Source organism: Neophocaena asiaeorientalis, unplaced genomic scaffold, assembly GCF_003031525.2.
Source record: "Neophocaena asiaeorientalis asiaeorientalis breed wild unplaced genomic scaffold, Neophocaena_asiaeorientalis_V1.1 scaffold177, whole genome shotgun sequence".
NCBI classification, from domain to species: Eukaryota; Metazoa; Chordata; class Mammalia; order Artiodactyla; family Phocoenidae; genus Neophocaena; species Neophocaena asiaeorientalis.
In genome coordinates, this window is record NW_020172779.1 from 4,031,156 (window position 1) to 4,056,134 (window position 24,979).

The following is a 24,979-nucleotide window of genomic DNA, read 5'->3' on the forward strand; positions in this document are numbered from 1 at the left end:
AGGTGGGATTAGGGAGGTCAAGCACGGCCGAAATATCTTGGGTTCTTACCATGGGAATGAGGTCTGGATTTTTACTTTAAGTGCTAGGAAAAACCATTAAGGATGCTAAGCTGGTGAGTGGTATCCTTTGATTCAAGACCACCGGGTGAAGAATGAGTCATGGGAGGGCAAGAGTGAAGTGGAAGCCGGTTAAGAGATGATGAGGTCGACCCGGGTGATAGCAGTGGAGGTGGAACACGTGTGGATTTCAGAATACGCAGTGGGGGTAGAACGACTGAACACGATGTACTGATGAATAATTGATTTCTAAACAACAGAACTGGCTGTGCAGTTCGCATTTTTTTTTTACATAATGGAATACTCTATTTTTCTCAATGTACAAGTGATGCCAGGACAGTTTAAAATGCTGTATTACTTATTACCATGTTTTTTTCCCTTTACAGCTATTAACTTTTGGCAATTTATATCCAAACAGAACATAAGCAGTAGCCATTTGTATATTTAGAGAGAAGAAAGAAGAGAAAGCAAGGTGTTTTAAAAAAATGATTCCAAGTACCCTGTCTACCTCTCACCCTCCCCCAACATTTCTCCAGAATGATGGGTGTGCAGCGTCTGAAGCTGAGCGGCTCAGCTCCTCCCATCGGCTGAGGCACAGCTGAGCCAATGTGGAGCAGTGAAGATGTGCATCTAAACCACAGGTCCCCCTGTAAGCGTCTCAGTGAAATGCATCCACTTCCTCAAAGTCACGTGGGGACTGCGACATCCACCATGCAGAGCCATTTACTATCTGGCTCTTGACAGCAAAAGTTTGCACACCCCTGTTCTCAATGGTCACCTGAGTGCAAGTATTCACAGTTCAACAGCAACTATGACATAGGATACCAGGGAAAGCAAAGATACACTTAAAAATCTTAATAATATGGATTTTATAAAACGTTTTAGCATCTGGTGTGTATGTAGAGAGAAAGAGGGTGACACTATACGCTCAGAGATGGTGTGTGTCTGTTGAACGACAGTGCCCCTCACCAGGAGCTAGCATCAGCCTTCTAGCTGTTCACCTTACTCGGCCTCAAGCTTCTCTCTCAAGTTCTACTTTATCTGCTTCTCGAGTTCTTCACTCAGCTGAGTTGACCAGGGCTTTTAGATATGGCTTTTCCAGCATCACCCATCAAGGACTGGGAGTCTTTTCAACGCAGCTACAGAAGAAGCTCACTGCTGTCCTGTGTGCCACCTATGTCTGTCTCTTTCTTAGGTATAAATTATACCCTTGCCTTTATATAGATACATACAATTCTGAAATCTCTCAATCAGTTCTGACTGTTATGATTCTAACTGCTTCCACGGTTGAAAAGTTTACATATTATCTCCAGCATTTCAGGCTGGAAAAGAAATGCATTTGGGCAGAGTGCTACCAGACGAGCCACCCTTAGAACTCAAATGCCCTTTCTTCCAGAAGCCTATCTTTGCTGTGTCAAAACTGTCGATGGAATTGTAACTGGGCTCTGATCCACCCACTGATAGGGGTTCCACCTCCCCTGATGCAACTTTCCGTTTTGCATCCTCAAACGGCATGTACTACAGTCTTGGTACACAAGAAAAGGAAGATTAACCAAATGGCTGCAGGCTCTTGTTGTTTTGTATAAGATTTGTCAGCACAACAGAGTGGAAAGCAGTGGCCATGGGTCAGAATTACTATGTTTTAGGCTAGGCTATGCCACTACTAGCTTCAAGATTTTGGAGAAGCCATATATTCTCATCCTCACCTATGAAATAAATCAGGTAGTCAGATGTTCCCTAAGGTTCCTTCTTGGTTGATTGTACCATGAAACGGTGGCTCAAATACATGCTCTATTGTTACACTTTTCAGAGCTCAACACTTTGGTAATAAATGCTTACCTTTTCAAATATGGGTTAACTGTAGTTTCTTTCTTTCCAAGTGCCCAGTGCATATATGGGGTGGGTTGGGGGGAGCTGGAACTCACATAGCATGAAGTCATTCTGGCTTGTCTCTCTTATTCTGACCCCTGACAATTCTTAACTAAGGATGTGCTCATTATGTTTCCCATGCATTATGTCCTTTCCTATCATTGGTGACATTATATTGGGTTGGCAGCTTCTTTTGGAGACACTCTTGATCCCCAAGCCAAGAAATACAGAGAGCCAAGAATTAGATCATTCTATCCCCAAATTGCTACAGACCTTCTCAGAGGCAGCTGAGCCGTGTAATTTGATCAAGGTTAAGTACAATCCACCCTTCATCTTAAACCCAAGTCAAAATCCTTTGAACTTTCCATTTCAATCCCAGATTACTGCTTCCGGCCCACTCTTACAAACGTCCACCAGCGGCTCTCCAGTCAACTCTCATTTATCCACCTGTGGCTTATCCAAAGCACCAGGCTTTCTCCTCCTCCTGCCTCCAGCACAAAATTCCAGGCCAGCTCCTTTAACTCAGTGCCAAAGAAACACAAACTGAATCTAATATTAGCCTAATGAGAAAAGGCTATCTGCTGCCAAAGATTCACAGAATGCGTCCCAAAGCCAAATGCACGCAATTATTCACTGTTTTGGGTGCTGGCGCTGCATCTCCCTTATGTAATACAGCAATAAAGATCTGCTGTGTTTCTATCCAAGAAAGGAAGAATACAGGCAGCGTTTTAACCTCTTCTTTCGCCTAGTTGGCCAGATTCTCAGTATATCAGGTTATATTTTCTTTTCAAATAAATAAATCATTTGTACATTTAATGTTAAAAGGAGTGAAAAAAAATCATGGTTTCAGGGTCATTATACTTAGATGTGAATTTTATCTTCCTCCAATTTTTAGCCAGAAACTAAGTTTTGGCAAGCCATTCAAATTCTTTGTTTTCTCAGCTGCAAAACAGATTTTATAAATAAAAAGGGGGCAGTGACATATAAGAGCGACACACAAAAAGCTACCAAGACTCTTGATCATTACTCTGATTCACCACTTTGCAGGCTCTGGTGAATTAGCATTGCTGTCAAGAAAAAATAAAGATTAACCTTATGAAAGCCTTCTTTCATAGGCATGAAAACACAGGGTAAGTTTCCTCATAAGCACCTAGAAAAGCAAGTCCAGAAGCGAAGAGTTTCTAGTTTCCCAATGCTGTATTTAGGCCACTTGTGAGGACACATTCCAGAGTTCCAAGGTGAACAGCCAGGATACTGTTTGCTGATGGGCTGATCTTATTCCATAGCCCGAGTTGCCATGGAAACTCAAATTCCAACCATCAGAGCATTTAGGGATATCACTTTCAAAACAGACTCCCCTTTCCACATTTTTCTCATGATTGAAACACATGTCCCCCCAGGCCCAAGGACAAGGGTCAGATCACACAATTCCATCTTTTCATCTTACTCACTCCTATACCCAGAAAACTTCAATGGCTTCCACAAACCAGAGCAGCCTGTCCAACAGAACTTTCTGTGATGTTCTATGTCTGTGCTATCCAAGACAGTAATCCCTAGACACATGGAGAACACTTGAAATTTTGCTGGTGTGACCAAGGAAACAATTTTTCATTTTATTCATTTTTTTTTATTTTTTTGCTGTATGCGGGCCTCTCACTGTTGTGGTCTCTCTCGTTGTGGAGCACAGGCTCCGGACGCACAAGCTCAGCAGCCATGGCTCATGGGCCCAGCCGCTCTGCGGCATGTGGGATCTTCCCGGACCGGGGCACGAACCCGTGTTCCCCTGCATCGGCAGGCGGACTCTCAACCACTGCACCACCAGGAAAGCCCCATTTTATTCATTTTTAATGGATTTAATAGCCACACATGGCTAGTGGCTACCATAGTGGATGGTGCAGATATAAAATAAATCTACGCTCCTAACATTCAAATCCCATACGACTGGGCCCCAACCTACTGTTCCAACCTCATCTTCCGCAACACAAACCTGGACTCAAGGAGACTGTTGCCGAGAGCACCTGAGGATGTCTGTGGCCACACCACTGCTAAGGACGTCTTCCATTCTTACTACTGCATATCTGAATGTTACCCATATTTCACAGCATAGGTGCATTTCTTCCTCTCCTGGAGTACCTACCCTCTGGCAGCCCCATGCCTACTGCTCTGGAAGGAAGGGTTCATTAACCTCAGGCCTGTCCGGGAAGGACCCCAGGGGCTCCCAGCGCTGCTTCCTTGAAAACTGCTATGTGGACCACACCTGGTCTTCAGGACCTGTGAGATGGCCTTGGGCCCACATGACTCGAATGGTAAAAAGAATGGTGGGAAAGAGGCTGTGCCTTCTGTGAGTCAAGGAAACTCATCCTCACCTCGGCTCTCATCTGTGGCAGTGGTAGGTGCCCCTGTGTGGGTGAAGGAACAGAAGCAGCTGTGTACCTTCATACCTTCTGGCCCTCCCGATGAGATGAAATGCTGTACATACTATCTCTTGCCTGGTATCCACCTGTAAAGCTAAGTCAACATAGTTTCTGCATTTTGAACTTATAATTGCAGCTGTGGTATGGCATGCATACTCTCTGAATTCCTAAGTCCTCACTGGCATTTAGCACTCCCAATGGTAAATAGCTTTTGCAAATCCACAATTCAATTGAATCTGTTTCTTTTTTTTTTTTTTTCCAACTAGACTCTATGCTACCTAATAATAAGGATTAAAAGTGAGCTTGGGGGTCCAGCTCCCTGGCGGTCCAGCGGTTAAGACTCTGTGCTTCCACTGCAGGGGCGGGGCACGGGTTTGATCTCTGGTTGGGGAGCTAAAATCCCTCATGCCATGCGGTGCAGCCAAAAAAAAAAAAAACACCACAAAAAAACAAAACAAAGTGAGCTTGGTTCTCTATTGATTTCTCTTTTGTCTATAAGAGCTGATGGCAACTCATAGGACCGATAACCTCTTTCTGGAATCAGGGCCCTAGTCTTTAGAGTAACTGGGGCCAAGGGTGCCAAACCACATTTAAGATAAAGAAACAAAAAGGATGATTCTTCCAAAGATATGTAGTCATACAGATATTTTTAAATTATGAAAGCAATGTAAATTTCAGGGTCAAGACGGTAGATTAAACTTGTGCTATACAATCCCCTCTCAGGCTCTAAAAACTTAAAGATACTAGAAAATATATTTTTAAATTTATATAAGGCCAAAGAGACATCTCTAGGTGCCAGGAGCCCACAGCAATGAGGAGGACTGAAGCACAGTATGCCTGCCGGAGATCTGGAACAGGGATTGGTTTCAAAGTCCAACTTGGCCAGACCAAAAGTGGCAGAACCTACAGGCGTGATAGCACGCTAGAACCAGGTTCCCGTGTGAAGCCTGCAGATGGCACATCTTGGGGGACTTGATTCGTGTAGTGAGTCAGCAAAGAGAACATCAAATTGAAACGTAATTAAACACCTGGTCAAAGCTGTTACATCCCAAAACGTTCAGGAAGAGACAAACACAAAAGCACCTCATCAGTGCTTGCTTCAGCAGCACAAAGACTACAAAAGCACCTCATCAAATGGCCTCCACAACCCAAGGCATGCTTAGTCCCCAAGATAACTCCCCTTGGCAAATAACCAGCAAGAATTAGGAGCCACGGGAGGAAAGACAGCACCCTCAAAGGCAGAATACAGACTCAACAAACAGGAAAAGTCACGGATGAGCTGCTTAAGTTAATGGGGCAATCTGAAAAGGGCTTTAAAATAAATATACTTGAAAGGGTACATATCTTTAAAAAAAAAACAAAAATACTCAAGTGCAGAAAAAGAAAGTTCTCCCCATAATCTCAGCTCCAGATGTAAACTGCTGCTCAAACTATGGAATGAACTCTTTCAGACTCGGTGATGCCTTTTTACAGAGAAAAGATATTTTTACGAAAATGGGAATGTTCTACAGTGTGCAGTAACTTGCCCTTCTCCCTCCTCTCCCCACTCTAAAATAGCAGCGTACTCATTTTCCCACATAAACACTGCTACAGACGAATGTCTGTGTCTCCCTAAAATTCACATGCTGAAACCTAACCCCCAATATGATAGTATTAGAAGGAGGGGCCTTTGGGAGGTGCTTAGGTGATGAGGGTGGAGCCCTCATGAATGGGATTAGTGCCCTTGTAAAAGAGACTCCAGAGAGATTCCTGGTCCCTTTCCACCATGTGAGGACAGTGTGATGACGACTGTCTATGAACCAGGAAGCAGGCTCTCATCAGATACTCAATCTGGTGGCACCTTGATCCTGAGCTTCCCAGCCTTCATAACTGTGAGAAATAAATTTCTATTGTTTATAAGTCACCTAGTTTCAGCTATTTTTATAGCAGCCTGAATAGACTAAGATAAATACACGTAGGTCTCCCTCACCCTTATAAAGGGAGAACTCTATTCCATTCCACGAACACACAGTTTCTTGAGCCAATGTCCTATGAAAGGACATTGTTTTCATATTATAAACATTGCTAGAGTGACCATTCTCCTGCAGCCATCTTTGCACATCTGGATGATTATTTCCTTGGGACAAGTTCCTAGAGAGGGAATTACTGGCTCAAAACTTATACACATTTAAAATGTTGATAACTCTATCAGACTGTCCTCCAGAAAATCTGTACCAACTTACACTACTGAGTGGCTTTAAGTGCATGCATTTCTAGCCAGAGGTTTTTTAGGGTAAGTTTAGAGTAGATCAAGTTACCAGAGGTTCAATTATTTACGCAAGGAAAAAGGATGACTCACAACTCCAATAACCCTCTAAGTGCACCAGGAGGGCACATTTCAATGTGTCTGTACATGCACAGAACATGTTCACATTGTCTGTGGCTCAGAATCTCCAGGGTATGTGACACTGCAGGTCTGCAGTAATCAAGCTCTTTTTATTTTGTCCCCCCAGCAACCACCATTGTCATCAAGTCCTGCATGAAAAAATAAATACTTTGTAACAAGAGCTCCTCGTCTGTTCCCTCCTAAACATGTCAATGTGAAGACATTCAGAACCCCCTCTCAACCCGCTTTGGGGGTTTCATTGTAGGTGATCTGGACAAACTCAGATGACTGTGGTTTTCCAGCTGTAGGCTATTCCTGAGGAAAGACTCATCATGGACAACTACATTCTCAGTGAAGTAGGTTTTTAGCAAAGCAAACGTAAAATGATCTAGAGGCAAAGGCAGGTGCTACTGACATGAAAATTCAGGGTTTACTACAATTGCACACATTCCAAATAATTCAGAAGTTATCAAATCCTGTCAGGTTTGAATCAAACTTCTTAAATCACCAATCTGTTGTGCAAATAAAAGAGAATCTGGACATGTTGAAAGGTGAATTAAATCAGGCAAATGTCAATAACTTGTTTTCTTTTTCTCCACTCTAATTTTTAATATTTTAAGCATCTCTTTGAAAAGATCCTACTCAGACAAACCATTTATCTTCCTAGTTAAAGAAGACCCTTAAGACATTTTTTTCTCACTCTTTCAAGATGGCACCACTGGCTGATCGGATTTAGATGTCATAATAGGGCTCACTTATTCCCAACTCCTCTTAAAGATCAAACCTCAATAATCAACCAGTTTCCTATAAGGTGCAATTTCTCTCAGCTACAATATCTAGTGCAAAATATCTGCAATATCTTCCTTGCTAATCATTTTCCACTCCCTACAACACAGACACACAGACACTCATTATGTCATCAGTTTTTAATTATCCACACTAAAGAAGGGAAGGAGCCATGGTAATTATTCAAAACTATAGATAAAGAAGAAAAATTCACATCTGATTTTGGAAGGCATTTTTTGGGGGAAAGTGGTGGTTATTGTATGACAGCCAAGTGACCTTTCTACTTAAGGTTTTTCTTGGATGATTGCAACATTTGCTTTCCAAGGCATGCACATATTCATCCACTCAACAAACATTTGAAAGGAAATTCCTTTGAAGGAAATGCACGAGGGAGAAATCAAATAACCACACGAAGATTAGTCCTCTCAATTTCCAAGGGGCAAACTAAGATACATCTCCAACAAGAGCATCTTCACTGACTGCAGACAAAAACCCATATAATGCCAGTTGCATTGCAGAAAACCTTTGAAAGACGCTGCTCTCACTAAAGAATCATCCATCCTCCCAGTTTACCAAGGTGTGTTTTATACCAACATCTAGGCTAAAAGACTAAAAGAACGAAGTATCCTGCAACAAAATAAAACAATTACACCTTTCATTAATTAGGGTCTTGTTTACTATTGTCTACCTCATAGAATTGTTACAGGGAGACAATAAGCCAGTATATCAAGAGTCCTTCAAACAGTACCTGGCGTGTATGTATATATTTAATAAAATATTACTTGTTATTGTGATTGTCAGCAAAAAGCCCCCTCATACTCATGCAGCCAACTGGGCCTTTTACAAGACACTTCCACATACATAATATTATTTCATCTGTTCAACCTAATGGAGGATGGAGTTTTTCTGATAACCCATTCTATAGGTAAAAAATCTGAGGCTTAAAAAGTCACAGGACTTGTCCAATATCATGAAATGATAAATCTGAGCCTGGCAAACAAATCTTTCAGCTTTAATTCCAAGGCACTCTTCCCTGTAGCTCATTCTATACCATCCTCAGAGCCTCATGCGATGAAACTGACCACAAACGCGTTTCAGTTTCACTCTAAAGGGTATGCGGTCAATATTTTCATTTCTCATTACCTGCAATCAAGGAGCAGTGTTTCTTTAACTGAAGATACAACGCTAATTAACGAAAGCACCATCAGTTCTTATCTGGGGCTGGACCACGAAATAGCAAAGCTGCAGCTTCAGAATCTCCTTAACTTACTGGATTATTACCTACCTTAGCCGTCTCGGCTTCTGCCTGCAGTCGCTTGGGGGTTCCTTTTTGGTCAAGCACCTTCTGGAAATTTTTGTTTTTAATAGAGTGAGAATCAACACCTTCACCTTCAATTTGCAGTTTAATACCTTCAGCACGGGCAGGGTGATCAATACCCCGTGGATTCAAACCGCAGTGCAGAGCTAGGAAAGAGGAAAAAATCTAAACTCAGAAAACAGATCCTATAAATAAAGGAGGTGTCCATGAAAGACAATATTTCATCTGGCCTATATGGGAAGATACAAGGAATCTCCAAGTTGAGAGGTGAGGGTCAGAATTATGGGAAATGATTTGGTTAAGAGGGAGCACGGTATGGTGGGAAATCCTGAGCTTTGAAGTCAGGAAGACTAGAGTACAAATCCAGGAACCATCAGTTCCAAGTTGTTTGACCTTGAGCAAGCAGCTAATCCTCACATTACAGACGACAACACCAAATCAGGCAACTTGGGTACTGCCTTCCACACATGCAATCATTTCAACCCCTGCAGTTCAGTGTGTATCTCTGCTTCCACCTGGAAAACTGCTCATTCCCTCCCATTTCTGAATCTTCTCTATTCTTCAAGCATCCACTCAAGTCCACCCTCTTGCATTCAGCAAATATTTACTGAGCACTTACTGTGTGCCGTTCCTGGACCAGGTCCTGCAAGCATGGATTTATATCTGACAGATGTTAGCTTCAAAGAACTCACAATCCGATAGAAGAGGCAGACAAGAAACAAAAGAACTAGTGGTTTTAAAACAGTTATTACTCCTCCATGAAAGAAGGAAAGGTCAGAGTGGAGGGTTTAAGGGAGCTCAGCCTAGTAGCTTCCTATTTTCACTTTCTCTCTCCACATCCTTTAATGCAGATACCCTCACAAATAAAATCTAAAGCTCATACTGAGTATATTTATTCATTCCACATAGGAGTTCCTCCCGTGCACCCATGACTATCAGAGAAATAGCGGGGAATGTTATAGGAAACATACATTCCCCCTGGATGACATCCATGAACCAACGGGTGTGTGTGAGTGAATGTGCATACACTTATGTACATATAGCTGGTATGTGTGTTTTGAGGTCTCTGGTGGAGAACTCTCTCATCTCCTTGTGACCTTCAAGCCTTCAAATGTAGCTAAACTTCTATCCTTATCCCCTTCCCCTTGGTCTCAGGATTTAAGGCCAGAACCTCCAATCCCCTCCCATCTCCCTCGAGACTCCATCAATAATCTCCTTTTACCCAGGATCTTCAGTCTCCCCCTTTCTCAGCATTCTTCCCCTTTAGAGGACATCTGCGATTCTAAAATTCTTCCCTTAGCACCCCAGGGTTTCCTTTTCTCTTGATGAGGCTTGTGAAAGAATATTTTACACCTGAGAGATGAGGGAAGCCTTCCCAGAAGTAGTCAGTCAGGTGTTCTTTTCCCATCTCTCGACTTCTCCCTTAACAGGTCCCATCCATTCCCAGCACTTCTGATGCAATCCACCTGACCATGACTCTCAAATTTTAAATCCAGCCCAGAGAGCCCTCTCTCACGAGCCTCAGATGTAAGACTGTGACTCAACATCCCAATGTCAGTGTATCACAGACTCACACTTAACATGTTCACACTGAACCTTGGTTTTTCTACCAAAAAATATTCACTTTCTCCTGTCTTCAGTTACTCACACAGAAACTGAAGTGTCCTCCTCGACACACTCTCTCCATAAGTCACCACATCCCTCGTATCTATCACCAGAGCCAGCAAGCACTGCACTCAAAATGCTTCTCCCATCCACCTACTTCACACCTCCACTGCCAGCACCCTGGTCCAAGCTACTCATCTCTGTCCCCCAGCATGTGACCAGCCCAACTGCTCTTCCTCGCTGGACCCCCCCAATCCCATTTAAAAATGTATAGGTTAGTTCAAGAGACTTCTGCTACAAAACAGAAACAGACTCACAGACTTAGAACGAACTTATGGTTACCTGGAGGGGAGGCATAGTTAGGGAGTTTGGGATTGAAATATATACACTGCTTTATTTAAAATAAAGAGCCAACAAGGACCTACTGTACAAAAAATGGATGGGGGACAAGAGAATGATACAGATGAGATGAGATTGGCCATGTGTTGATAATTCTTGAAGCTAATTGGTGGATTCATAGGGATTTATTATACTACTCTTTCCACTTTTGTCTATGTTGAAATTTTCCTTAATAATAAAGTAAAAAAAAAAAAAAACTTTCTAATGTCTTCATTTTACACCCAGATCATTCAAAAATCTTTAACATGGCCAACAAGGCTGTTCATAATCTGTCCCCTCTGGACTTTGTATATAATGTTTCTTTGCCTGAACTGCTCTTCCCCATTCTTCACCTAACCCCTACTTATCCTTCAGGTTTTGGTTTAAATACCAACTCTTCAGATTTGATCATGTGCCTGGAATGGCAAGTATTCAACATTGTACGAATGATCTTAGAAAACTTATTGTACAAAGATCCATATGCATGTGACCCTATTTCAACTATTTTATATCAAAATTATCTGAATTTCTCTTCTAGCCTTTAAGCTTCCTAAAACAAGGGCCAGTCTATTTCATGGTGCCTCGTAGGCACTCAGCATGTATTAGTTCATGGCTCTTCCCTCAGATTTGTGGTGCGTCTCAAATAATCTTCATGAAAAACTCTGAGACATAATTATATTCATTTCACAGACAAGGGAAATGAGGCTCAAAGGGTTATAGTCATAAAAAGTCATACAGGTGTCTACTGAAGGTCACAAAGCTTATGTATCATTTAGGTCGCAGATGATTTCAAGTTTCAGGTGAACAAACCCAAAATAGATTAAGCAGTAAGGAAAATCATTATCTTTCAGGAGAGGAAGCCCAGTAATGGGAAAAGTTCTGAGTTAGCTGATTTCCAAGTTCAACGGTGCCATCAAGGACTCTTTTTCATCTTTCTATTTTGCTATCCATAACATCACCTTTATTCTAAGCCTGGGTCCCCACATGGCACTAGAGTTACAAGCTTCTGGTTCTCATCTAGCAATAGAGACAGCTTGATTGATCATCGTTTTCTTCCCCAAATCCTCCTCCAAACTTGGATCTTTTCTCAGTGGCCCAAAGTAAATCACACACATCCGTTAGTGAACTAAAACCCTGGCAGTAGAGATAGGATTACCGTTAAACCAGCTGACCTTCACCTAAGGTCAAGTCCCCAAACCACATCGCTGCTACTCAACAAGGCAGAGGTGGAATAGATGCTGGAGAACCAACCTCAATGCCCAATTCAGGCAGTGGTAGAAAAAGAACAAAACCTATGAGAGCATGAGGTTAACTACTGTTAATATCAATCAGCTTCCCCATCTCCAAAGATCAGCCTACTTACAACGAATCTTCAATTAAACATATTAAAATTGTGATTATTAAAAAGAGGTGAGCCTGTGTCAGGAGGTGGCAGATGGGCATGGGACAGATTTAGAGATTAGTGAGGAAAAGAAAAAAGTGTGCATCTTTGATCTTACTCCAGCATGATTACCAGCTGCTTCCTGCCTTGAAATTCATGGCCTAGGAATATCACTGAGCTGCTGATAGCTTCCAGCACCTCCTGTTCTCCTCTGCCATTACCTGCCCACCCATCAGACTCTCGTACTTCCCTCGCTTTTGCTCACGTTGGTCCCCCCTCCTAGAAAGTTCTACTCCACCTCAACCTTACTTCCTTCTTTGGGAAGTGAACTCCTACTCAGCCCACGTGTCTTTTCAGACTTCTTCAGCAAGCCTTCTAGGAGCTTCTGGCATCCTGGTGCTTCATCCCCTCACTCTCTGAGGATGTGTCTAATTGACCTGTCTGCTTCACCGACCACAGCTGCCAGCTCCACCTCCACTGCCCAGTCCAGAAACGGTCACATAATAGGCACTGTAGAAACATCTGTTCAGCTGCTGAACGAACCACCCATCTTCTGTCTTTACACAACTGTGCCTTATATCAAAAGGTATCTTTTCTCTGCTAGTAAATACTAAGTGTACAAAATGTAAGATCTCTATAGACATGAGATGGGTTATGGCATTTTGACTTTCTATGCATGTCGCGTTCTTCACACATAGATTTTAATCCTCCACAGCTGTTCCCTCCTCGCCTGCAAATCCTGCAGTTGATGTAGGTTTTTGTGTTTGGGTTTATTTGTTTAAAACCATTTCTGACAGGCTTTGTTTTGTTTTCCCTGAAATTTCATGTCCCTGATGTTTACAAATCAAGCGACTTTTAAATGGCCTCTTACACGCTGTGACCTCCATCTCTCTGTTCATCATGTAAAAGGTGCCCCCATTTGCTTTCTCTTTTCTATCCTCATCACTACCCTTTCTTGCTTTCACTGAAGTTATTTATTCAATTTAATGGGCTCAGCAGCTCACAGGTCAGCTTTGAGATCTTCTTGTTTCCCTGACCTTCCCAACCAGTCTTGTGCCCTATGGATTTCTAGTTATTGAACTGACACCGCAAGCTGCTTGTGGTCTTTACCTGAAGGGCTGCCACTGTCGCTTTAATGTTAAAGTTGCTAATGGTGAACTCTTAAAGTGAGGAGTTAAAGACCAGGTTTTACAAATGTTGCTCTTTTAAAAACCTAGAGAAAATTCCTCATGCAAATACACATGTTTTAGCATTGTTTTGAGATGCCAATTCGAAGGCAGCATCTTTTTTTCATGTGCGAAAACCCACTCCCTCAGAAATTGAAAACGCTTGCACATTGCTGGTGGGAATGTAAAATGGGACAGCTTCTGTGGAAAACTGCATGGCGAATTCCTCAAAAAGAATTAAAATAGAATTACCATTTGATACAGCAATTCAGCCAAAGAATTGAAGTAGGGACTCGAACAGATATTTGTATATCCATGTTTATAGCAACATTATTCACAAGAGCCAAAAGGTGGAAAGAACCCAGATGCCCATCAATGGATGAACAAAATGCTGTATGTATGTACTACGGAACATTATTCAGTATTAAAAAGGAATGAAATTCTGATACACGCTACAATAGGGATGAACCTTGAAGACATTACGCGAAGTGAAATAAGCCAGTTACAAAAGGACAAGTATTGTATGATTCTACTTATGAGAGGTACTTAGAACAGTCAAATTCATAGAGACAAAGTGGAACAGTGGTTACCAGGGGCTGGAGGAGAGGAGAATGGGGACTTATTGCTTAGTATGGAGTTTCAGTTTGGGCTGAAGAAAAAGTTCTGGAGATGGATAGTGGTGATGGTTGCACAACAATATAAATATATTTAATGCCACTGAATCACACACTCAGGAATGGCTGCAGTGGGGCTTCCCTGGTGGCGCAGTGGTTGAGAGTCCGCCTGCCCATGCAGGGGACACGGGTTCGTGCCCTGGTCCGGGAAGATCCCACATGCCGCGGAGCGGCTGGGCCCGTGAGCCATGGCCGCTGAGCCTGCGCGTCCGGAGCCTGTGCTCCGCAACGGGAGAGGCCACAATGGTGAGGGGCCCGCGTACCACAAAAAAAAAAAAAAAAAATGGTTACAGTGATCAATTTTGTTATATTCTACAATAAAATTTTAAAACAAAAAACCAAAATTGGACTCCCTCTCATTTCACCTCTCTATTGCCTGTTAAGTGGAAAGTTCCAAAAGTATTTTTATTCTTCTTTCCATCATCTTATTGTGATTTTCAGGTATAACACATTTTTTGCTTTCTTTTTAAACAAGTATAATAGATAATAATAGCTCCATGGTATCAGATTACATTAAAATGTTCTTGGAAAGGGCATGTTCTCCAAAATGGGCCCCAGCCTGACTGGCAGAAGACATGCTTCACTTGCTGGAAGCGAGCCTGGTCCTTCCTGGCCCTGACCTCTGAGGGGTCCCATTCCGATGGGACTTAGGTCACAGTAACAGACTGTGCCTAAGTGCCAGGCTTCATTTCATCTCCAGATGATTCAAGAAGAGCTGAGGGATGTGCTGGCCACAACATTCATTTGTAAGAACAAGTGGATTGTACTTGCCAAGAAGTCATGCAGCTTGCCAGTCCTTTCAGTCCCCACCCACGCCACACTCTCCCTGTAGTGAGACAAGGGACAGAGCCTCATTCAAGTTGAATGGCCCTTTATTCCCCGCCTCACTGTGAACAGAGATGCTGTGCAAACACCCCCAGTGGTGCCTCTCTGGCTCCTGCCCCTATGTTTCTACCAACACACAGACGCTGCTTGTAGCTGCTGAGATGTCTTGTGCCTCTCTGCTTTGCCAGAATTGATCTTTTTCCGTAATATACTCTTCCCTTCCCTTATTTGCATGGATAACCCTTCAGGAGATAAGAAATGCTCTTTCTTCTTTCCCCTGTGAAGCTTTAACCGATTCTGTATGCATTATAGCCTCCTAAGCAATGTGGACCACGTCTCTTTTTCTTATTAAATCTGGTGTGTGTATGTGTGTGTGTATACACTATGCGTTCCAAGTATTTATTAACACATCTGCCTACCCTACAACTAGGAGCCCCATGAAACAAGTGACTTCTTATTAAGCTTTACAAGTCCAGTGCCTAGCCAAATGACTAACGTACAGTTACGCTGAATCATTGCTCACAGAATGAGCAGAGGTATCATGGAAAGATACTGATTCAATCCTACTGACTGCCATTCCCTTCTCATGAGTAGCTTAGATCTTTATTTTTCAAAAGAGCAAATAAGAGTTGCTTCCAACCTAATTGGATAATTCAAAGATATGGTAAATCACGGAACCACAGAGCTGTCCCGGAACTGCTGCTTCACTTGACTGCCTTCTGCAGAACAGACACAGTGTTATTCATCTGTGTACCTGCAAAGACTAAGTTGCACATATTTGGCACCTCATATATGTTGCTAAATGAATACATGACCTTATGACACAAATATACTCCAATCCCCATCATTAGCTATTAGAATTGAGATAGACTGTTTATCATTTCATGTATATTTCTTGCTTCTAGCTAGAGAAAAAGTTCCTGGAGGACATGGCCCTTGTTTTGTACATCTCTCATATGTAATATTCACATAGCAGACACTCTCCAAATATCTGTTTAAGTAAGGGAAGTGTCTTATTCGTTAATATTCTGCATTCAAATCTGGCAGAACTCTACTCTCTAGGAGTAATCCGGGCATTTGCAGGAGACACTTCTGGTGGCTAAACATTCCCAATCTCTCCTCCTTGCCACCTCCCACAGCAGGTCTACAAAGTCAAAACTCAATTCTCCAGCCTCCCTTGCAGCTACAAGTGGCTGCTGACAGATTCCTGCCAATGGGACCTAAACAGATGGATAAAAAGACAGTCCTGGAACTGACAAAAGAGAACAGATGTTGATACCGCCCTTCCTTCCCTCTCTCTGCCTTGAATGCTGATGTGTTATCTAGAGCTGCTATAGACCTTCTGTGACAATAGGGCTCCAAACATGAGTGAAAGCCAAGAGGCTAACAGCCACACTGGCTCTGCCATCACTGGGCTACTCTATGTTCGTAATTGCCTCCCTCTGGACTTGGGGCTCTGGGAGAGAAATAATCCTAGTTGTTAAGCCACTTTGAGTCAGGTGTTCTCTACCATTCAGATGAACCGTTCCAAACTAACATATGATTCCATTTTAACCAGTTACATAAGATTGCTTAGCTCTTCCTCATGGAGAAAAATAAGAAAACTGAAATCCTAGCAAAATATTACAGTCTGGGTTTCGTAACTCCCATTATGACTTAGAAAGCTTACCTAAGTATAATAATACCTTAGCAAGGAAGATGTACATTAAGAATACATGTTGTTATCACAAAAATTATCATCAGAGGTAGACTCCATCCAGGTCTTCCACTGTGAAGACCTGAGGGCAAAAGTCTTAATTCATCTGGGGACCTTTGGTGCCCAGAATACTCACAAAAACTTCTGCGTGAACGACTAAGGACGTGTTCATGAGTGTCAGGTCACTAATGTTTTAACATGAAAATAAAGCAATGTACCAGAAATGTCTCAGGAACATAAGCTTGGATTAAGCTAGTGGACAGGAAGCACAATGTCTACTTGGGTAAAGGAACCTGTCCAGTGGACATCTTCTATGGCAGCCCATGGGCCAAATCCAGTCTACCACCTGTTTACATATGCCTTGTGAGCCAAGAATAATTTTTACATTTTTAAATGGTTGGGAAAAAACCTAAAGGAATATTTTGTGACCTAAAAATATATGAAATTCAAATGTCAGTGTCCATAAATAAAGTTTTATTGGAACACAGCCATGTTATTTATATATTGTCTCTGACCAACCACTCTTTTGCTACAATGGTGGAGGTGAGTAGTGGTGACAGAGACGACGTGGGCTGCAGAGACTAAAATATTTGCTAGCTGGCCCTTTACAGAAATAAGTCTGCTGAGTGAGCCCTGTCCTAGGGTAGAGTGGAACCACGTTCTGGAGGACCCTACGGTCTAAGAACCCCAGCCTCCTTCAGTTTATCATCAAAGAAGAACTCATGGATCTTTAAGGAACTTGCCTCTGACTTATCCTGCACTCCCCCACTCCCAGGCAATTTAAATAAGCTAAATTACCTTTGATCTTATCATTTGGGTCAGGCTACGAGGAGACAGAATATGACTTCCAAACCTCTCCTTGGTCAGCTAAATGTGGTTCTGCAAATATATGTCGAAGCTTAACATTTGTAAATACAGGTTGACGTCTTTTTGTCACCATCAAAAAGAACATGGTAGCAGGGGTGGTGGTGGTGGGATGAACTGGGAGATTGGGACTGACATATACACACTAATATGTATAAAATGGATAACTAATAAGAACCTGTATAAAAAAATAACAAAATAAAATTCAAAAAAAAGTATTTGGCATACAGCAGACCAAAAAAAAAAAAGACAGCTATTATTTATCCCAATGTCATCTTTTTTTAAACAAATTTATTTATTTACTTATTAAAAAAAAAAAAGAACATGCTAAAACACAAACTTCCAAATGGGCAATGCGGAGGCATTAAAAGAGGACATGCCCATTCCCAGCCAGTCTGGAAGGGACCAGTAACAGACGCATCCCTTATTGTAACAAGAGGAGGAAGACACTCTGCTGATGAGAGAGGGAGGGAAAAAATACGGAACGTGAACATTTGGACCCCCAACACACACTCTACTGTCCTCATGATTCGGCCCGATGGCAGCCTTGACAGCTACCGTGTGGTCGCCAGAGCTGGGCCTGGATGACTCCATCTCAGCCAGGTGTTCAGACAATGTGTGGCTGTGTCGGGACACTGCCTGCTCCGAGCCACCTGAAGCACACTCACTGCAGCTCATGTGTCTACAGAGACGATGTCCTTTTTGTAAAATACTTTAAGGGAACCTTCAAGTATTCCCAGAGACTACTTAAGGGTAACAACCACAGCAGATATTCACCCTTTCTACCCATGATACCTGGACTAGACAATCTAAACACAGAAGATGTTTAGATAATGCTTAACTTACACACTTCACCAGCAGTAGAGTAGGGGAAGGCTCTGGACAACCTCTAAGGCACACAGACATTAACTCTTCTCTTTCGTGAAGAGAATACAAAGGTAGATGTACTCAGAAGTTCTATGAAGCTTTAGAGGATTCAGGTATCAGACTGATAAAGAAACAGGTGGTCTACAATGGTGACTAAAACATTTGTATCCATGATACTATAAGAAACAGATTTCATATTATGAACCAGTGCCCAAACACGTCTCTATCTATATATATGAACTGAACCAAGTTTTCATAAAACACATGATCTACTCTGATATTTTTCCTCATGAAAGGCTGAGTGAGTAGCGCAGACTCTCACCCTCCCCAGGCTATAATAAGGTACTCCAAAACCCACAACAGGGTGGCATCATAGAAGGCCAGGTAGAGAGCCCAGACTTTCACCTCTATCAGCAGGTAAGGAGGCCACCTCCCCACCCCTGCGATGTCATTTGAGATACGGGGAGGCTAGACTTGCAGCCTCATCACAGCAGGCAGCCCCTCCTTCCTGGGCTGATGTTGAGGAAGCCTGGTGGGAGTCAGGACTTTCACCACCTCCCAGTGATAAATAACAGGCCCCACCTCCCAGGTATCAACTTCAGAGTGGGGAATGTGGATTTCAAATTCCACTTGGCCAGAGTGGCGTTAAAGAAAGCCGGCTAGCGCTTTCCTGGTGGTGCAGTGGTTAAGAATCCACCTGCCAATGCAGGGGACATGGGTTCGAGCCCTGGTCCGGGAAGATCCCACATGCCGTGGAGCAACTAAGCCCGTGCGCCACAACTACTGAGCCTGCACTCTAGAGCCTGCGAGCTACAACTACTGAGCCCGCGAGCCTAGAGCCCGTGCTCTGCAACAAGAGAAGCCACTGCAAGAAGCCCATGCACCGCAATGAAGAGCAGCCCCCGCTCGCCGCAACTAGAGAAAGCCTGCGCGCAGCAAGAAAGACACAACGCAGCCAAAAATAAATAATAAATAAATGTATTTAAAAAAAAGAAAGCCGGCTAAAACAGAAGGTTTAATTAAGATTCAGCATTCCATAACATAAAATGAAAATGTCCAAGTTTTGATTAAACAAACAAAAAAATCACTCATAACCAAGAACCAGGAGGTTCACACACTGAATGAGAAAAGACAAATCAATAGATGCCAACACCAAGATGACAGATCTCAGAATTATCTGACAAAGATTTTAAAGCAGGCCACATAAAAAATGCTTCAATGAGCAATTAATACACACACACACACACACACACACACCAGAAAGCTTCCGCCAAGAAAGTCTCAAAGAAATAAAAGACAAAGAGAAATGGAAATGTTAAAACTAAAAAATACCCAAAATAAAAAGCTCAGCGGACTGGTTCAAGAGCCGAATGGAGAAGACGAAGGAAGAGTTCATTGGAAAGGGAAGAGGGAGCTTCCTTGGCAACGCAAGTGTTCTACGTCTTGCTTTGGTTACACAACACTATACAAGTATCAAAACTCTAACCAGAACACTTAAGATATCTGCTTTCTATTGGATATAAAATAATCTTTAAAATGTAACAAAATACAAACACTAGATATACGTTAAGAATTTACAAATGTTTTTGAACCCTGTGCTTTTAGTCCTATCCCTCTGCCCTACCCAACACACAGAAACACATTGATTCAAGCCCAAGCTCTACACTTACTTGCTATATATATATAAGTAGGACAAGTTATATTACCTCTTTTCCATAAAATGGAAATAATAATATTACCTTATTACTCACCACACATTGTTATTGTATTGACAATACAAAATTAAAGTGAGATAACACATACGGGACACCTGACACCTATCACATGCTCAATGAGCATCCATTCTCCATGTACATCCTTCTGCCCTCCTCCATCACAGTGGGGGAATATTTGGCACTAACAATTTCAACAATTGTTAAACAGGCAAAATGGTAGTCATGTAACTTTAAAAGAACATAATACAGACTTGGAAGGTAGGAGTCCTAAGTGAAAAGGGAAAGCTAAAGTGAAATTAAAAAAAAAAAAAAAGTGAAGAAAAGCCAGAAGGTAAAAAGGACAGTTTTTCAAATATATAAATAACCTTGGTGAGAGTTGAGAAATGAGGTTAGAAATAAAGATAAAAGCAAATAGCTGCACCTTGTAACATACTCTCTATGGGTGAGCTGATGGTATTCTCTGTCAAACCAAACTAATGAAAAAAAAGTGTCTCTAATTGTTTAGAAAGTCTTTACATAGTACAATCTGGTATTTTGGGAAGAGAGGAGGAAGTAGTACAGAATTAACATATGGAGGACATTGCATTGACTATCACTAAGGTATTAATTAGTAGAAAGAGGGAATTGGAAATGAGAAGGAGAAAAAGACTTAAGAGATACTAAGGCACTTGTTTAAGGCCACCATGAAAATGGCAAAGGGGAAATGAAAACAAGAACTCTTTCACATCACATACAATGCTGTTCCCACCACACCATGCTACTCTGGGGAATAAGGGGTTTTTTCTCTCTACATCTTAATTATTCTTTAGCCAGTAAAATCATGGGCTTTGGAGTTCAATAAATCTGGTTCTGCCACTGACTAGCTGTGTGGTCTTGGGCAACTTACTCAGCTTTAAGTTGGGGTTATCTTACCTATAAAATTGGGATAATCATAACTTTTTTACAAAGCTTTAGAAAAATTAGATGAAAATATATTTAAAGTTTTTAGTTAATGCCTGGCACCTTACTAAGTGCCCCACAAATGGGAACCACTGCAATATTACTTCCTTCACTCTTGTTAATATCTTCATGATATTGATTTTCTTCAAAAGCAAATACCGCGAGCCTTGGATTTCACATCTGCATGCACCAGCATGCACAACTCCACTAAAAAGAAAGGGGTAACGGGTCAGTGTGGTTAGGAAAGGGAGAAGAGAATAAAAGGTCAGAAAGCCTTCACAGAAGAAAAAGCAGCTTTAAAATTCTCTTACAAGGGTCATCCTGGCAACTAAGGAAAAAGAATATTTCAGGCAGAAACATGGGTTTTCTGTCAAATCAGGGAAACATGAAAAAGGTATGACAGGTTCCAGTCTGACTTGATGAATGTGGGTGTTCTCCTTCCCCGAGGGGGCGGAGCAAGATCTTAACAGGCAATTTGTTTGCTCATATTCTCTATTCATGGTAACGCTCAGACGAAAAGAACATTCGCATTTTAACAAGCCTCATCCCTCATTTCACCTGATCTTCACAAATGTATTATATGCTATGTGTGTGTATATGTATGGACTTGTGTATGAATATATATACACATAAGTCAAAGATCATATTATCTAAAAGATCAAAGAAGAGCTATAACAATGGGGGAAATGGACAGAATGCAATTTAAGGATTGAGAATTGGCATTTTAAAAACTTGTAGTGATCTGAGGACTAAAAGTAGCTCAAAAGTCAACAGAGCCTTTAACAGGCATACAATTTGCCAGAGAATAATTAAAAAAATTTTTCATTTTAAAGCATCTCAAATTTACTAAGAAAATTGATAAGATGCCATCCAAATCGGTATCACAAATTGCAGCTCAATACTCCTTGGTCAATCCTTTGAAGGCACATTGTCCAATATGGGAGCCAACAGTTGCATGTGGCTATTTTAGTTTAATTATATTTAAGAACAGCTTGAAATTTAGTTCCTCAGTCACACCAGCCACAGTTCTATTGCTCAACAACTATGTGTGGCTATGGCTACCATATCGGACAGTGCAGATCATTGAACATTTCCATCATTACAGAAAGTTCTATTGGATAGCACAAATTTGAAAAAAAAAATCAGTGTCTTTCTTCCTAATGTTAAAATCAATTTGTTTTGTTCTGTAAACGTTACTCGAAAAAGAACTGAGAAAACAAGAATTTGAAAATGATTTCTGGCTTTTCTATATTTGTATTAGTGATTTAAATAACCATATCTACATTTTAGGAATAAGAAAAAGATTAAATATAATGCCATAATTAGGAGTATTTTTAAAACTTTGCTCTTTGAGAACGAAGATCCCTGTAACCTGTCTATTGCTCTGACTTTCATACACATTTCAGATACGCTTTTGTAGAACTCATGTTCTTGTTTGGTTATTTTAGACAACTGTTAGATCTTTGAATAAACTATCCCCCAACTAGTTGCCTCTGTTGCTACACCAGATACGCTTTTGTAGAACTCATGTTCTTGTTTGGTTTATTTGACAACTGTTAGATCTTTGAATAAACTATCCCCCAACTAGTTGCCTCTGTTGCTACAAATCAGGTTTTTTTTTTCCTTTTTTAATAAGCTTTTAGAGACCCAAAATTATCTGAGAAAGACAAAGATAAATTAGGAATCAAAGATAAATCAGCTCCGGCAAAGCTCACAGTCTACTGAAATAGTGGCTCCCAAATGTCTACCCAGAGAAGAGAGATGAGATGAAAATTTCATTGGTCCTCAATGAAATGAAAACAGCCTCTTTTGAGTTTTCCACTGGCCACATGTTTTCAGTATAAAGGCACGTCCTTATTTTCATATTGTCTTCCCTGCATTTCCTGGTGTTGACTCTTTATCTTCTATGAAATTAGATGAGAGATGGTAAGTACCACGGCATCTGTGCACATAAGTTTTAATGTCTGTGCACATAAGTTTTAACGTCAGCAAAAAAGTTATAGAAACTGAGTGTCCCCATTTTAAAAAATTACTTGTCTATGAAAGCTAGAGGATTGGATATTTCTATGATAATGACTAAAAATAAGCAGGCCAATAGTTATCTGCAGATGATATGGGGATAGGAGAGGGTGGGAATAAACGCTGCTGAAAAAGTAATGATGAGAGGCTTCAAAAATGAGAAGGGGGGCTTCCCTTGTGGCGCAGTGGTTGAGTGTCTGCCTGCCGATGCAGGGGACACGGGTTCGTGCCCCGGTCCGGGAAGATCCCACATGCTGCGGAGTGGCTGGGCCCGAGAGCCATGGCCGCTGAGCCTGCGAGACAGGGTTGGAAGAAGAGGTGAGGTTTGCACTCATAGATCAGGGGAAGGTGTCCAAGCAGAAGGGCCAATTTAAAAGAAAGTACAGGGACTTCTCTGGTGGCGCAGTGGTTAAGAATCTGCCTGCCAATGCAGGGGACACGGGTTCGAGCCCTGGTCCGGGAAGTTCCCAGACCAGGGAACGTGGAGCAACTGAGCCCATGCGCCACAACTACTGAGCCTGTGCTCTAGAGCCTGCGAGCCACAACTACTGAGCCCTCCTGCTGCAACTGCTGAAGCCCGTGAGCCTAGAGCTCATGCTCCACAACAAGAGAAGCCAAAGTTAGAAGCCCAAGCACCGTAAAGAAGAGTAGCCCCTGATTGCTGCAATGAGAGAAAGCCCACATGCGGCAACGAAGACTCGACGCAGCCAAAAATAAATAAATAAATACATTTATCAAAAAAAAAAAAAAAGAACAGATTAGAGAATTTTAGAGCATTTAAAAGGAATTTTGGAGCATTTACAAGCAGGAACAAATTTTTAAAATCTAAAGTACGTGAAAAGAAATCTTGAAGATGAGACAGGATAATCTGAGAGCAGATTATAATGAGTTTGAGGTCTTGGATATTAGGGCAAGAGGTCTAATATTTTTTCACTAATCAGATGGAAAGTCAAGATTTTGAGCAGGGAGACATTTAGCGAATGTTGTGTTTCAGTAACATGGATGACTACGAGATTATTTGCGTGTTGATATGCAAGCGACCTTTGAGATACAGTTTAAGTCTCATTAAAACCCTCTCCCCTATTCCAACACATACCTGTATTGCTTCATCTGAACTTCCAAAGCTTTCTTTCGTTACCCAGGGCACTGCGCTACTACTTCTTCAAGTTACTACCCAAAAGTTAGGCATCAAATAGATCATGTTCTTGTTAATTATCAACATCATTACCTGAGTCCCTTTCAATACTGGGCTCATCATAAGGGCTAAATAATGCCTGCTGGTACAAGTCAACACATACCCCCACAGCCCTTATGTCCCCACCTGTGAGTCCTAGAGCTGAACGCTGGTGGGTGTGCATGCTGTGGACATGTTAATCGCATACATGCACACTGCCCTAGGAGACAATGAACACAAAACCACAAGAGAACGGCAGAGAGTGTGGCTGCGTGTTAGAGAAGGGATTTATATTCCTACTTAGCTTTTCAAATCAGACTATGCTTCTAAAATATTTTAGCAGTGTCTTCATTGGTATAGATCTTCTTGGCTGGTATACAAATGAAAACAACGCTAAAGAATACACTCTGAAAGATTAGCAATTCATTTTATGGTGCTGTAAATTATTTCTAAAGATGCTTCTAGTCAGTTCTCAACATGACAGCCATTAAAACATTGTAAACACCAACTGTTACCATCTAAATCTCTCCTTAAGATTAGACAGAAGCGGGCTGGATCAAATACATAAGGCTCAGATCAAAGAAAGTTATCAATCCAACCATTTGCCTCCCTGGCTGCTGCTATCCAAAGCCATGAGAAAGATGGCACCACTCTGATTTCATGTTTTCCAGTTTCAGCTGAATCCTCAAGCTGCCCTGTCTTCTGTCTTCTCCACACTCCTCCCATAAGTCTATTAACATGCTCAAGTCTTGCCCTGTATAATAATCCTTCCCCAACTCTGTCATTCACATACTAACCAACTTCTCCATTTTTTCCCTTTTCCGACAGTAAGGCAGTTAAAAGTACACTACTGTTTATAGTTTAGGC

General features: G+C 41.7%; 1 protein-coding gene across 2 annotated transcripts in view; it reads right to left on the minus strand.

The window, feature by feature from the left end:
* Positions 1–24,979, minus strand: part of SAMD12 (sterile alpha motif domain containing 12) — a 414,016-nt gene that overhangs the window by 366,993 nt on the left and 22,044 nt on the right. For both annotated transcript variants that reach the window (XM_024741284.1, XM_024741283.1), the window contains exon 2: positions 8,777–8,955. In XM_024741284.1, coding sequence (XP_024597052.1) covers positions 8,777–8,955 — 179 coding nt within the window. The remainder of the gene's footprint in view (positions 1–8,776; positions 8,956–24,979) is intronic.